Source organism: Mustela nigripes, chromosome 14 (assembly GCF_022355385.1).
Source record: "Mustela nigripes isolate SB6536 chromosome 14, MUSNIG.SB6536, whole genome shotgun sequence".
In the NCBI taxonomy this organism is placed as follows: Eukaryota; Metazoa; Chordata; class Mammalia; order Carnivora; family Mustelidae; genus Mustela; species Mustela nigripes.
In genome coordinates this window covers 1765307-1780952 of record NC_081570.1, presented here as the reverse complement: position 1 = coordinate 1780952, position 15646 = coordinate 1765307, and the positions used below count along the sequence as shown (strand labels likewise).

The following is a 15646-nucleotide window of genomic DNA, read 5'->3' as shown; positions in this document are numbered from 1 at the left end:
AGAGGAGGCACCAGCAAGAGAGAGATGGGTGACCAGGAGAGCAGGTGCGGCAGAGCAGGGTGGGGAAGAGGCGGTACCGGGGGGCGGTCTGGACGCTGGGCCCTACTTGGCAGAGGTTTTTGAGCAAGGAGGGGTCCAGCAGAGGGGAGACCCCGGGGACTCCCCACGGAGGCTGATGGGTCAGGGAGGCCGGTGGGGGTGGGGACCACTTACATATGAAAGGTTTGACTGTGCTGTGGATGTGTTTGTGCTGCTTGAGGCCCGAAGAGGTGGCGAACGTCTTCCCGCAGTCAGGGCAGGCGTGGGCGCGGGCTCCCACGTGCTGGGAGCGGATGTGGCGCTGCAGGTTGCTGGGGTCGGTAAACACCTGCGGGGACAGACGTCAGGTTCACTCCCCTGTCGGCCCAGTCCCGCTGGGTGGGGCTCTCACTGCTGCTGAGCCTGGCAGGGAAGGGTCTCTGCTGTCAGGGTGACCCCCGCCCCATGACCTCAGGGAAGCTGCCAAGCCTCCCACAGACTCTGTGTCTCCGACAATGACTCCTAGGGGAGCTGCGGCTGTCAAAGCGGGAGCCCGGAACGCATTTTTAGGTGGACGAGCTCGGACACACAGGTTGGGGCAGAGAAGACAATGTCTGGTCTCACTGACCTCCTCCTGAGCTGTTTGACCTGTGCTGCTTCCTCCTTCCCAGGCAAACCCGAGACCCAAAGGGCTTCTGGCCTCCTACAGGCTCTGCCCACTTCGCCTGCGTGTCCGCGGGGTGAGACCCAGGCCGAGCCGCAGGTGCAGGGCCGGTTACCTTCACGCAGTTCTCACATTCGAAGCGCTTGCCGCTGTCATGGGACATCTGGTGGCGGATGAGGTTGGACTTCCAGTTGAAGGCCTTGGGGCACTGGTCACACTTGTACTCCCGTTCCTCTGTGTGCACAACCATGTGCTGCTCCAAGCTGCGCGTGGACGGGGACAGGAATCACTGGGCGCCCGCCTGCCTCACTGCCTAGCAGCCCCCCGGCCCCCCGCCTGCTTGGAGAGGAGCGGGAGTCCTGGCAGCGGGTCTGGCCACCTCCTCTCTGGACAGGCCGGCGGGACGGAGGGGCAGAGACAGCCCTCCCACCGCACAGGGGGCGGAAGCTGGGCCCTCCTCCAAGACCACTCCTCCAGGCAGCCAGAAGCCAGGCAGGACCCCAGCTCACAATGCCCGGCTGCTCTTCAAGATGCTCTTAACCTTGAGGCTGACCTTGGGCCTTGGAAAAGGGGCACTGAAGCTGCGGACATTGCCCTGAGCCCCGGAGTGGGGGCGAGGCGCAGGAAACCCAAGGCCAGCCCTGGCCCCCACACCACATACACATCAGGGAGGTGGGCCGGGGGCGAGCGGGTGGGTCTCCCACTGGGGCCCGATGAGGTGGGGAGAGCCCAGCTGCTGGGCAGGGGCGGCTGCACCTGGATGAAGGAGCAGCTCCTGACCCCCTCCTCTTGGGGGACGTCCTGTTCCCCCTCCTGTCCCAGGTGTGACCGTTAATCTCCGGGAGCAAAGCAGCAATACATCATGGCCCGTTAATTACGGGCCCAGCCATCCGTTCCCATCAGAAGCGCTCGGTTCTGGAGCACTGCCGGACTGAATCTTTCTCCCTGTTGCTAATTGTGATTTATGTGTTTATGTAAAGAAAACACGGACCCCTTGAGCTGCGCTTACCGCAGAGGGCCTCAGCCGGGATCCGCCCAAATGCTCATGTTCTCTGTCATCTGTTCGGGGTGCAGGGTTTCCCATCCCCGGGGAGGCCACGGTGGGATTGGCATCTGGTTCCCGGTGACACCAGAGCCACTTAGTGACCGGATGGGGTTTTACTCTGACCTTGCCAGGCCGTCCGAGAGACATTCTCAGAGGCTGGAGGAGGGGCCCACACGGAAAAGCCTTCAGACTTGCCTGGAGCTGGGACCCCAGTCCTGGCTATCTCCCCACAAAGCCCAGAAGGTTCATCCTTCCTTCGGGTTCCCACGGGTCCTCGGGGTCCTCACTTCCCAGGGGAGAGCCAGCTCATGCCTGTTCTAGGCTGACCATATGCAGCCAACACAGCAGGCCTGGCTCACCGTGCGTGTGTCTGTGAAGCCTCCCCGGGCAGCGGGGGTCCATCTGTGGGGGGCAGAGGCCGGTGCCTGGGGTAGGGGATCAGGGACCCTTGGGAGGCTCTTGCCAGCTCCTGCACACTGTGTGGGAAGGAGTCCTGTGTGTCCAGAGGGTCAGGTCACTCCACGGGTCCCCAGGCAGCAGGGTGCTGCCACCGCTGGTGGTCTCAGACCCTGCTTCGGGAGTCTCCTTGGGGCTGGACCCCGCACATCCCGGGGTGTGGCCTGCATCTCTCACTCTCCTCCTAGCCTGTCTCCACGGAGACACCCCTGCCTGCAGAATGGCTGGGCCGGCGATATCTCTGCCAGCCCCTGGGGATCTTCTAGGGGTGGGGGCTCGGACCAGGGGCCTGGCCTTCGCAGCCAGAGCCGGGATCCCCTGTGCCCTGCAGCTCCGGGGACTACTGGGTCCCTGATGTCGGATGAGTCATCTAGAGGTTCCTGGCCCTGAGGTGTGCCACACGGGAGGGGACCCTGTCTCCACCTGTCCCTGGAGTTCCTCGCGTGTCAGTGTGGACAGGGCTGAGGGACAAGGACAGACCCCTTTCTTTCCCAGCTTTCCCTCTGCGCCACCAGGGCTGAGTGAGTCTTGGGGGCCGCTCCTGGGGGGACGGGAGGCTGGGGGCGGGGCAGGGCGGCACCTGTACTTGTTGGGGAACATCCGCTCGCAGTCCTTGCACTCGTGGGCCTGCCCGTCCGCCCCACCGCTGAGCCCCTCCGGCTTGAGCTCGTCGGCCAGGCCCTCGTAGAGCGGGGCTCCCACCGAGCCGCACGCGTACTTCTTGTGGCGCCGCAGGTCTGTCTTGGACTGGAGGAGCTCGTCACAGGCGCCACAGCGGAAAGGGGGCTCCTCCGCTAGGAAGAGAGGAGGGGGGGTGGGTGGGGAGCACGAGATGGACCCAGACCCCCCGGCCCGCGGGAGGGGCAGGGGGACTGCGCTGTTCCACTCCTGCTTCCCTCCTGTCCCCGCTTCCCGGACCTTGGCGTGGCTGCCCCGGGTCCCGTGTCTGGGCGGGGTCCCGTGTCTGGGCGGGGTCCCGTGTCTGGGCCCTCAGAATGCGGAGAAGGCCTGGGCCCCACCCTGCATGGCAGGAGGCCACCCCGGGCTTGAGAAGGCCCCGCACCGGGGAGTGGAGAAGGAAGCCGGCGAGCTTTGTTTATGAATTAGGAGAAAACACGCGGCGGAGCCCTAATGTGCCTCATAAATTACTGTAGTCAAGGTCAAACAAATTAAAAGGGGGGGCAGCTATTATTAAGTTTACGAGGCAAGATCCTGACCACTGTGCCAAACCAAACAGTCAGCTCCAAGCCGTAAATTTCCCCGGGGAGACGACCTCTGGGCCCATCCCCAGGCCCCACCCCAGGCGACGGCCGGCAGCAGCTCCTCTGCGGAGCGGATGCCCCCTCCCTGCCCCAGGCAGGGAGAGAACACGTGTTTAGAAGGTCTTGCACAGATGCATGGAAAGGTGTGCATGTGTGTGCTGGTAGTGAGCGTGGGAATGCACGTGTGCTCGGGCGCAGGTGTGTACCTCGGGGTGTGAGTGTGTGTGTGAGCAGGAGTGTGCAGCTGTGACACAGGGGGTGCGTGAGTGTTTGCATCCGAACATACCTGCGTCCACGTCTGTGCATCTCTGCAAGAGTGTGAGGAATATTTGTGCCTCCATGCTTGTTTGTGAGTGTGTGCGTGTGCATGTGCTTCTGCATGTGGCTGCACATGTGGAAAGTCGTCTTGGCATGTGTTCGTGTGTTCATGCATGTGCAAGTGCGTGCGAGGACGGGTGTGCATTCTGTGTCAGCGCACACACATTGCACATCTGAATTACGCCTCAGTGCACATGTGTGGGCATTTGTGCCTCACATGCACATGGGTGCACGTGCTGTGCACACACGTGTGTGAGGCTGATCACACGTCATGTGTGTAGAGTGTGAGCGCATCGGTGCATGTGTGTGTGTGCACGAATGTGCAGGTGTGTGTGCACCTGTGTGCATGTGTGCGCATATGTGTGTTTTCGTGCGTGTGTGTCTCTGTGAACATGTGAGTACATGTTTGAGAACGTGTCTGAGTGTGAATGTGTGTGTGAGCACATGTGCACGTGCAGAGCTGAGCCTTGGTGACCTTGTGCTGACTGTTCATCGAAATGGCCTAACCCTGAGGGACGTCAAAGCCAAGGAGGCAGGGAGATGGGGGGTGGGCAGAAGGGGGCTGTCCCCGCCTCCTCCCCTGTCAGAGAGACCACCATAACCTTCTGGATGCTGAGGAGGGGGGCGCGGATCTTTGCAGCCCAGGCAGGGGTTGGGGGGAGCTGGGGGGAGTGAGGGTCTCCTGCTCACGACTAGGCTGGGACTAAGGCTGGAGGCGTGGCTCCCGATGTCTGGTCACACCCGGCGTCTCCACCGGACCCCAACCCCCCGCCCCCCGCATCATGAGGCAGACGCTGTGGGAGCTGGATCTGGCCTGCCCCTGGCTGGGGCCCCAGGGCTTGGATGACACCGTTGGAGGCACAGTGTGACTTCTGTTCACATCTGTGTGAGGGAGTAGCTCTCTGGGTCCCAGGGAAGGGCCTCAGGGACAGGCCGGGTGGGCTCCAGGGCAGGTCCAGGCGTCCTGGCGGGCTCACAACGGACAGCCTGCTGTCGAGGAAGTGTTTGTTTGGAGGAATTCAACACAAATGTGCAACAGCAGCTCGCGCTGAGTCTGGCAGTCTGGGACTGAGAGCATGGGTTTGAGCCTCTGGGCTTGGAAGTCTCTGCCCCAAACATCTCCTAGCAAGGCTGCCCCTGGCACTTGCCTGGACAGATGCTGAGCCGCAAAATGCACGGAAAGGAGGCAAGGCCTGGCAGTCCACGCAGACCCCAGACCCTGGGCCGGGGGACACAGGGAGGGTATGTTTGCCAACACCGAGGCCAGCGGCACCCACGCACAGCCAGGGCCAGAGGCACGGTAGCCGTGGGGCCTGGGGCTGCCTGGAGCGCAAGGACAGAGACGGTTCTCGAACAAAACCCATCCAAGCAGCAGCCGGTCCCCAGGGAGCAGACAGCACTGCTGGCCACTAAGCCTGCAGACGACATTCATCACAACACAGCACCCCCCCGCCCCCACCAAGTCTACACAGCGTTGCCTCCAAAGTCGAATTCACGTGCGTGAACTCTTTCGGAGAAACACCTCCTGGGAAAAGAACGTGTCCGGCAGTGGGGACGCCCGAGGCCTGGAGGCCGCCGCACAGCAGGCCCCGCTAGGAGCTTCCTGCTGTTGGCGCACAGACGCCATCCACGCGCCCAGGGGCAGACTCTATGCCCGCCTGGCGAACAGTAAACGGAGGCCGGGACACCCAGAGAGCGGGCGGCAGGGCTGTGTAACCCGAGCCAAGCCGCCGGGCGGGGCCCGGGAAGCGCGGTGGCAGCATCCCAGCTTCCCGCGAGGGGCCCAGCGCAGCGCCAGACGTGGCGTGTGCACTCGGAACGGCCTGGCATTGCCCCCGCGGGCCCTCGTTGTCTTTAGAAATGTGGATTTCCTCCCCATTTGAGGACCGAGAACACCATTTCAGAACGGAGCCGGATGCCTCGACCTCACAGAGCTGCCCCTGTGGGTTTGTTCTGACTTCCTGGGGTCCTCCCACTGCCACCGGTGCCGTGAGTCAGTTCGAAATGCCCGTTGGTAGTTGACTCTTTCTGGACCCAACTGAGAACAGTCACAGAAGTTGAAATTTGAAAACAAAGACAAGAAGAAAGGCCAACCCCACACATCCATGCCACCAACCACCTCCACTTTCTCAGTTTCGATCTGGAATTTGGACTTAAAACGAAAACTGAGCCCGATTGCCACGGTGACAGCATGTGAGGACGTCCTGAAGCCGTTAAACAGGTGGGGTGGGGGGGTTAAAAGGCGCCCTCCTCGCCCTCATCCCGCCACAGACCCCAGTTTGCGAGGGTGAAGGATGGAGCTGGGGGCTGGCGGTGGGTGAGCCTCGCCACCCGCCCCTCACCCCGTGCTATGGTGTGGACAGGGGTCCCAGCTTCCCTCACGCAGGTAAGGCGGGCACAAGCGTCCACACTCAGGGCTTGCTAGATGCCCAAGGAAGGGTGGGCCCTGCCCGTGTGGTCCAACTGCCCGGCATGATAATTCCATGTTAAAAAAAATACTAAGAGCGACCGATCTCCTCTGGCTATATCGTGTTACATTGTATCATAGGCTACTGTAGCCGGCCGTGTTGTCGCGTATGTTATGTTGTGTTATATTGTATTATAATCTGTCTCGTGTGCTTTATAGGCAATTCACTGTATCCTCTTGACTTTCTATGGTGGGGGGAGTTAACAATTTCGAGCCTTTCTCAAAAGAAAAGCATATTTGAATGGAAATGATTTTCTTTATTTTCTCCTAAGAGCAAGAAGCTTTCCCGAAAGAGAAATCTTTCCCTCCTCCACTGAACGTAAAAACAAAATAGGAAGTCGCTGGAACTAATGAATGCGAAAGCGCTTCCCTCTGCTCTGAGTCACTTGCCGGGGACCTGGAGGCGCGCTCCTTTACAAAGCTGCGGCTGGGGAAGAGCCTTCCCGGGCTCAGAGCTGCAGGCCCCATGCGCTCTACCCCTCTCTGCCCGCCGTGGGCCGGGGACCCGGGACGCTGTTTCTTCGGCGTGTACCTGAACCTTGCTCCCCGGCAAAGGCCCCTGCCCCCGACGGCAGCATGCAAAAATCGTAATTCAAAACTGAAGTCCTTTCATCTGAACCCGCTGGGAGTCTGTGGGGTCCGCGAGCTGGGGAAGCCCCATGTCCTCCCAACGCGGACTGGACCCGGGTACGCCCGCCCGTCCAGGCGTGTGTCAGGTGTGCGCCTGGTGGTCTCTCTGTTCGATCAGCAACTTCTCATGGCTGAGCAGGAATGTAACAGAAAAATAAGTCAGTGCCTAATGGCTTCAGAGAGCCGAGGGGGACACAATTATGTGGCATCTACATGCTAATCTGCCAGACTGAGCCTCAAAAGCGCTGGAGGGCCCACTCCAAGTTCCTGCCGTGATAAGGGGCCTCCGCATTTAGCTGGGGCCGGGATAAAAGATTTTTTATGATAATTATCTTAGTGAGGAACATTTTTGCATTTTCTTTCTGTGCGATTCCGAGTTTAGCTAGGGAGGGGGCGGCAGTTGGGGGGCAAGGGGGTGACCGCCGCAGCAGAGAGTATGAAAAGTCAGACATTTGATTCTGGACTATTGTGTGTGGAAAGCAATTAGCCTGCAAATGTTTGATGAATTATTAGGGAAATGTGGACCCAGCTTATTTGAGATCGGGAGCCGGGGTTGGGGGGAGAGGGGCGGTTGGTGGTGGTGGATAGCAATCAAGGTTTTTTGAAAACCTTTTGGAAGAAAGAAGTTTCATTACACAAACGAGATCTCGCCGGGCGCTCCCCTGAGGTAAGTGGGTTTATCTTTCTACGTCCTCCTGTGCTACCTGAGCTCTACAGGTCTTTCCAACAATTATTTTAAGGAAAATGAGACTATCCCCTCACGACCCAGACCTCGGCCATTTATTTTTCTTTTCTCCACGGCCTAATTGGAACCAAACTTCAGAGGCGCGTACAGACAGGACCCGGCTCCGTGGCCTCTGGAGCGGGAGCTTAGAGACATGGGCTGCGTGGAGCGAGGACCCTCAGTGCTGGGCCACGCTTGGGGATCGAAAGGGTGAATTAAGGCAGAGATCTCTGCATCGGCTCTAGCCCCAGCCAGCGCCACTCCCTCGTGTGGTAGTATTAGAGGAACTTGTGGTCAGTGGCGTTAGTCATTACGCTGCTGTGCCTTCGGACGGGAGGGAAAGAGAGGCAGGAAGGGGAAACCGGCCTCCCCCTGCTCCAGCGTGAACGGAGTCACCAGCCCCCGCCAGGAGCGGAGGCTGCTTCTCTGTTCACTTGTGGGGTCTTGTTCCAAGAAAAGACACCGTGTGCCGGCGGCGGCACACAGGGAGCTGACGGGCAGTGCTCTGCTGCCAACACAGCGTTCCTCGAATGGACTGAGAAGTGGTTCCAGAACCCCAAGGTGAATGGTACATTGCTCCACGATGTGGATGAAGGAAAATAATTTCTGCATTTCAGAAATCCTAGCCTCTTGGCAGCAGGAATTTTTCGAACGTCCTCTGAGATGCACTAGGGCGAGGTTGAGGGAGGGGGCAAGGGCGCCCCCGATGAGCACGGACCGACGAGTCAGGAGCGACGGGCAGGGTCCGTGGGAAGAACTCAGCCATCACCCCTGCCCCTGTGGGACCCCCGGAGCCCCCCGGGTTGCCTCTCACAAAATCAGTTTTCCCTTAACGTTTCTCTTAGACTTTTTGCTGTTAAGCGCACCCAGGCACAGCTTTCGACACACACGCGCCGTCATCACCCTCTCCTCAGTGAGCCCCAAATGCCTCCCAGGGCTCTGGAGGGTGACGGTTTCCAAGTCATAAAATGTTGTGTGTTTTTGTTTGTTCTTGTTTTTTTTAAGTACTGGGGCTGATAATAATAATAGAGATAAAAAAAAAAATCCCCCGGGAGTCTACCACCACAAAGATACGGTGCCACACGACACCCACTCACGCGTGCTGTCCGGAGTGCCGTCTGGAATGCGGCATGTGGCCCGTGTAACCCAAAGACGGGAGAGAACGATGCTTTGGCTGAGAGCTTGGGAGGGGGGCCCGGGGCAGGAGCCCAGGAGGGCAGCCCCCGTCACGCGGTGTGATGCAACGGGAGGCCTCGAGCTCCTGCCGGGCGGGGGGCTTACCATCCAGACTGGAGGGCACCGTCCCCAGGGAGTATGCGCCTTCCTTCACGTGCACGAGCAGCTCCTCCCCAGGCTCAATGTCCTTGATGACTTTATAATAAATCTAGGACGGAAAGGCAGAGAGAAGGGGTAAGCGTGGCTGTCCTTGCCCAGGGAGCCACGCCGGGCACAGGCAGGCCACGCTGCTCCTCGCAGGGCCCGGCCGGCTGGCCCCTTGACCTGCCTACTAACTCCTGCTCCAAGGTTCCCCTCCGGAACTTTGCAGAAATACTCAGAAGGACCACATCCCTTGGAGTTTGTTTCATGCGGTTGTTGGGTGTTGGTGAAGGGGTTGAAGCCAGTGAGAAGCCGCCTGGAAGTTCCCAGGCGGGGCACGTCCCAGCGGGAACACCAGGGAGGGCGGCTCTTGCCAACCAGGAGCAGGGCCTGGCGTGGTTCTCAGGTCCTCGTCCCAGTGTGTAGGCCAGACCCGCGTTGCTGCTGGGGGGGTCGAGAGTGAATCTGCATGTTTTGAACATGGCCATGTGTGCAGACAGAGGCCCCGCGGGCCAGGGCAGCAGGCTGGGACTCTCCCACGAGTGTGGACACCGTTTCCAAGGGGAGGCAGAGGGGCGCATGTGCCTGCAGCAAGCTCTGTGCCCAGCAGCCATCCCAGGCTAGGCGGGCATGCACTGAGAACTGGGAGGGTGCAGGGGGTCAGGGCAGATGCCGCGGCCTGGAGAAGCAGACTCAGGTCGAGGGGAGGTGAGTCTGGAATATCTAACGTCAACGCTCCAAGGAGCCCTGTGGCTTGCCCACACAAGTCTGGAAAAGGGGCCGTCTGCCCTGGAGCTGTGGTCAAGATCTGGAAAACCCCACGGCTCAGAAGGGCACCAGGGCAGGCCCATTTGGGACGGCACCCAGGAATCAGGTTCTATTGGCCTGGGCTGTGGGAGAGGACTGGGGTCTTTCCTCTTGGGGACCCCCTACCCTCTCTGGAGAGCAGTGATACAGGTCCTGGGCAGGGGACAGGTCCCAGCTCTTCTCACGAGTGGGGCTGACACCAGGGATCTTGCATCTCAAGTCCAGAAATGTCAAACTGCCTACCACCCGGGTCTCTATCCAGATAACAGGGGTTAAAGTGCTTCTGGGAGCCCGGAGGCTGGCTGCAGGACTGACCCGGAGGCCAGAGAAAGACCAAGGTGATTGCACCTGCCTTGGGAAACACAGGGGTCCCAGCTTCTCCAGACTGATCCCCCGAGAGGCCCTCCAGCACTGCCCTCTTGCTGGAGGGCCGGGGGGTGAGGGATCAGGCCAGACCACCCAGCAGCTGCGGGATGTGGCGCGGACACCCAGAGACTGAGCGGGCCACGTGGGCCGTACACTGCTCCTGCCTCTCCTCTGACCCCCAGGCCCCGGGAGGCATCTGAGCTTCCTCCTCCCTCACCGGACCCCTTTCCCCCTCCACAGGCCACGTCCGTGTGGGCTCCCGCTCAAACCACTGGTCCTGACTCGCCCCGGGACAACAGCAGGTGCTCCCGAGAGGGCACGCAGAGCCCTCCTGGGTCCCCAGCGCGCCGGGACGCGCTCCGAGAGCACCCAGACAGCGGTAACGATACGGCGGGCAAACTTCCTCTCCCTGCACTAATTTCCTTCGGCTGCTGCTCTCAGCTGCAACACGGAATCGTGACGAGACTGTAAAACGGAGACTAGACTCTGGGCCTTACTCACTTTTGTAATTAAGCCCATTGTTGTGACCCCAGTTCTGTGTCCTTTTATCTAAAGAATGACAGTGACCAAATAACTTTCAAAAAAATCACACTCAAGCTACTGCATTTCAAAACGGGGTCCAAGGTCTGTGGCACGCGCACTCCAGCAACGCCAGGGCGGCCCCGACAGGGTGGGCCGTTCCGCCGGCACAGCGTGCTCCCATCTGCCGGCCATCGCACCGGCGGGGCACAAAGACAGGGACTGGCTGGGGACAGAGGAGGGTCCACGGACCAGCTTCCCCTGGGGCCCGTTAGAGGGCAGTGTGGGCCCGCCCCCCGCCAGGTCCCTCCCCGAGGCCCCGCTCTGACCTGGTGTCCCGCTCCCGCTCCGTGCGAAGGGCTCCTGGGGCCACGTCCTCCCTTTGACCTCCCTCCGGCGGCTGCTAGGCTCCTACTCTGGGCTCGCGGGGGCTAAGTGTGGCCCGCCTCCCCTCTCCGCCTCCCTGTCCGACCCCCTCGGAGGGCCACCCTGCCTCCTGAGACCCCCTCCCTCCTCACCCCCCTCTCCCAGTGCCGCTGGCTCTCCTGGGATGCCCCCCCACCTCGGAGCTGGACCTCCTGGAATCCCCTACGTCCTCCAGGCCCCGGCCGAGGTCCCCGCCCCCACACCCTCCCAGCGTCCAGGGCTGCCCCACCTTGCCAGGACCCCTCTGCAGCCCCCAGCCGCACTCCCAGGCTGCCCGGCCTCCCCGGGACCCACGCTCCCTCCGCCGGCACAGCCCCAGCAGGAGCCTCGGAGCCCAGGGAGGGTCTAGAGCTCTTGGCCGTGGGGAGCAGTCCCAGGCACAGTCGGCACCTTGTCCCCAGCCCTGGATGGTCCTCTGGGCACCTGGTGGGGCTGGAGAGTAGGACACGAAGGCAGTGGCCCTCAGCCGTGGCTGCCTGGACTTTGAGCAGCAGATGCAATTAGTTGCTATTAGTGCTAACTGCAGGGCTGGGCCGGGTGGGGGGCGGGGGTGTCCCCAACCTGCCTCCACCTGGAAGGGGGGCCGGAGGTGGACAGGAATCGGCGCGAACTTTCCTCGAACTCCGCGGGTGCTGCCTCCGCCGGGGACATGGAGGTATGAGGGTGACTGGGGTGCGCACAAAAGCCGGGGGTTCTCACTGTCGGTTTCCGCAGGCACAAAGGCCTTATCAGCCAGACCCGTGGAGAAAGTCACAGTTCCAGGTCCGCGGGCTTTGCCGACTTCCTGGGACAAAGGCCAGCTGCGGTGGGAGAGAGGTCTGGGCGGCTCCCGGCCTCTGGGGTGTTGCAAACAGCGCGTGGACAGAGCCGAGACTATAACATGATTCCTGAGGCCCCTTCAAAGTTCTGGACGTGGGCTGCTAAGGTCCCCTCCACTGTACGCCCGGCAGCGGGTCGGGTTCAGACCTGAGGGCGGGTGGGCGTCACGGAGGGGCCGAGGGCTCCCGTTTCCATGGGGTGGGGTTGAGGGTCGGTTCCTCCAGGAAACAGAGCCCCTCCCCACCCTGATGCCAGGCCGGCAGCCACGGCGATAGGAGCCAGGTCCCTGGAGGTGACAGCACCGAGGAGGACATGTGCCCCCCACCCCCCAGCAGCTGCAGCGCCCAGGCCCCCCAAAACCCTGTCTCCAGGCTCCTGGCATGTGGCGGGGCAGGCCTCGCTGGAGCCTCCCCCCTCCCCACCGGGTTCACGATCTGAGAGCGAGGGAAGCCGCAGCAGCTCACGGGCGTTCGCGGGAGCCCATGCACGTCTGCCCGTACAGAGCTTTCAGAGGAACGAAGCCAAGCAGAGGGGTCTGAAGTCAGGCCCTTGTTTCAGCCTCTTGCGCTCTCCACGAGGACCGCGGATCCACACCAAACCCTGGTCCTCTGAGCGACAGCTGTGCTCTCTCCCCCTCTGTCCCTCTCCCTACGCAGGGACTCGGCTCCCAGAGCTCGGGGACAAACGAACGGCCATGTTCTACACCGGGTGGCGAAATGGCCTGAGAAAGGTTGGATTTCACCCAAGCTGTGCTCGGGTACCGGCCCTTCCGTGGAAACCATCACTGGCCCCTGAACAACATTCTCTGAGATAAAATATTTCAAATTTAAAAAAAATGGCTCTCCGTTTTGGCCACTTTCTCGAGTTTGTTTTTTAACTATCAAACGAACTCCCAGGGATAGGTGCTGTGAATATGAGGGTTTACGTTCCACAATTTTCATTCCTGGTCCATCTTAGAATCTTACACGTTAAATTGTGAGGAAATCCACCCAAACTGCCCCGGGTGCCACGAGGAGGTGGGGGCCCGGCCACACTCCCCCCCACCCCCCCACCGCCCCGGAGCAGACGCGTTTTGTAGGAACACAGAGGTGGTCAAGGGAAACGTTCGGGGAGGGTTTCGGTCACATGTGCAAAATCTTGTGTTTCTCAGTCCGCCCTGGACTTGGGAATGGGGCTGGAGTCGTGGGGGCCTCTGGGGTGCTACTTGAGGGTCTCTTTGTGAGAGACAGGCGCCCAGAGAGGGGAATCAGAGTGGCCTGGCTGCCTGTGGCACGTCCGGAGGGAGGATGCTTGTCTTTGGGCATCTTTGTCTCTCTAGACCCCTGGGGAGCCAGTGGGGGGGGCTCCTGTGCTGTCTCATCGCTTCCAGGACCTACAGATGCTACATGTGTCTTCACGACTTGCAGTCCCCAAACTGTGGGCCGTCTGTGCCTGGGAAAGTCTTGGACACCGGGCCCGGGGGCTGCCTGACGGCTCGAGCATTTGGAGTTTACAGAACCACGGAGACCTGAGCAGGGACGTGCAGACAGTCTCTTCCTCTGGGCGACAGAGAAGACACTTGCCACGCTCCTGTCTGCCCCTGCGGGGCTGAAGCAATTGTGTCTCGCTGCTCTGCCCCGTCACCTTCCCAGCCACACACACGTGGGGAAAAATCCGGCACATTTCTTTGCGGTGTGTTTGGACCTGGAGAGTGCAACCGTGTCTACACAGACACTCCTGGCTGCAGCTAGAGAGAGACGGTCTTCGACCTCCGGAGGGGCATCTCTTGATAACATATCCCCTTCCATGAATCCGGACGCGAGAGCGCCGCTGGGAGCTCCAGGGCGCGCTTGAATCTGCATCTTATTCTTTGCCGAAGAGAGAGGATCGGTTTGCTCTGAATTCAGCAGCTTTCGGACTCCAAGGCATTTGATATATACCTTAAGTCTTCTGTAAACCCGCCAAGAAACGCTACAATGAATCCCCTGCCCTTCCCGTTTCAAAAGGGGAAATTGTATCTAATTGTTTGCGAGCTACAATGTTTAATTTAGAAAATGGTGGGGGTTGAGAGCAGAGGGAGAAGGAACTGGGCGCCGGACGCCATCCTGTGAGTTCCAGCCCCCGCGGATCGTTCACAGGCCGTGCCAGGCGACGGGCGACAGGCCGAGGGGTCCGCGTGGAGGGAGGGTAGCGAAAGCGAAAGAGAAGCAGCCTGGGCCGCGCGCTGGGCCGGGAGCACCGGGTTTTCATTAGAGCGAGCGAGCGCGGGCGCGCACGCACACGGCTGCGTGCTTATCGGTCGGCTCATCGGCAACGAAATGCCTTTCTTTAACACGCCCGTCTGCTTCCACTTTGGGGAGCCCCGGCCGCAGGCTGAGCCCGGGTCTCTGCCCGGGGGGGGAACGTGACGGTGGTGTTGGGGATCCCCCGCCACCCAGCCGGACCTGGGGGTGCGGTGGGGGCCTCGCAGCCTCTTCTCAGTGTGCCGGGGGGTCTGGAGCCCCCGAGTCATGCTCCCCGACGTCTGTTTGTGACCCCAGCACCATAGCACGCCGTCCTCAGCCCCGCTGGCCGTGTGAGGTCGGGCGCCGGCATCCTTGCCCTGGAGGGGTGAGGCGGAGCAGGAGAGAGCCACGCGGGGGTCAGGCCTGCGCGCGCCTGACTCCCAAGCTCTTGTTTTCCTTCTGAACATGGACACCGATCCAGGGACAGAGCCTGTCCGTCTCCTGAAACATTTCAAACGAATTTGTTTGCTCATAATTGCGGGAGAAAGAACCACCCAGGGGTGATCTGAGCGTCTCAGATTTTCCAAGAGGAAAAGCAGGAGCTGGTGGGCGGCAGGGGAGAGGGAGGTGAGGTCGCCCGGGCCGGAGACGGGCTCACGCCACCCAGAGTGAACTGAGGGGCCCGTGGGCTTTCCTTTGCCTTCCGGTGATGCTGAGTGGGAAAGGCAAATCAAAGCACCCCAGCATCTTCGGCTGTGATCTGACCACCCCCAAAAGTCCCGGAGAAAAGCTCCGTCCGTCTGGCTGTCTGCTGCGGACGCTCTGTTCCCAGTGGCCCGGCCACCTCCCTGTGGGCTCCGTGTGGGTAGCAAGCCACAAGTCCCTGTTGAGTTGATGCGGCCGAGTCCGGGAGGAAGTTCACGGCCTGGCGTGGCCTCTGCTCATGGGGCTCCCCAGCCCGGAGCCGCAGAGAGGACAGAGCAGAGCGACTGGCGGGTCACCCGTCCTGGAGGCCCCTGGGGCTGGGACCTCTCAGAGCCCCGGGGTGCCTGGGGGGGAGTCTCGGGGCATAAATGAGAAGCTGGAGGCAGGGTCAGGCTCACGGCTATGGGTGCCACAGTCCACGGAGGAGATGCATGGCTCCCTCGAGAGGACACGTGTCCGGTCCAGAGCTGCCTCCTCCTCAGCCACCAGATCATTTCTTCTGGGAGCCGCGACTCCAGAGACTTTTTTTCTTCAGGACCCCGAGACCCACTCCTGACCCGTCTCCTTCATCCTCTCAAAACCAGGGCCGAGGTCATGTGACTTGAGCTTCTGAAGACCGACTGGCAAACCCCACCCTGCGTCGTGGGTCTTCGATTTTCAGGCTGGACGCTGTCCCTTCCGTGTCTGTGCCGTCGGGGCGGGTGTGCGTGTGCGAGATGGAGACAGAGAAAGGAGGGTTGTTCGCGTCCGTGCGTTTGCCTGTGTGCGCGGCACGGGGTGTCCGTAATGCAGGAAATCCTGGTAGAAACCCTTGGGATTATAGACATCTGAGAAATCCCATTCATATCGCGTAATGTTTCCTTCTCAAAGAGAAGCCTGTCTCCAAAAAATCTTTGTTT

General features: G+C 61.0%; 1 protein-coding gene across 4 annotated transcripts in view; it reads right to left on the bottom strand.

Annotated features, from left to right (window-relative positions):
* Nucleotides 1-15646, bottom strand: part of PRDM16 (PR/SET domain 16) — a 295888-nt gene that overhangs the window by 25329 nt on the left and 254913 nt on the right. For all 4 annotated transcript variants that reach the window (XM_059376792.1, XM_059376790.1, XM_059376791.1 and 1 more), the window contains exons 5-8: nt 8866-8968; nt 2764-2977; nt 798-945; nt 214-367 (exon numbers count right to left, since the gene is read on the bottom strand). In XM_059376792.1, the coding sequence (XP_059232775.1) occupies nt 214-367; nt 798-945; nt 2764-2977; nt 8866-8968 (619 nt within the window). The remainder of the gene's footprint in view (nt 1-213; nt 368-797; nt 946-2763; nt 2978-8865; nt 8969-15646) is intronic.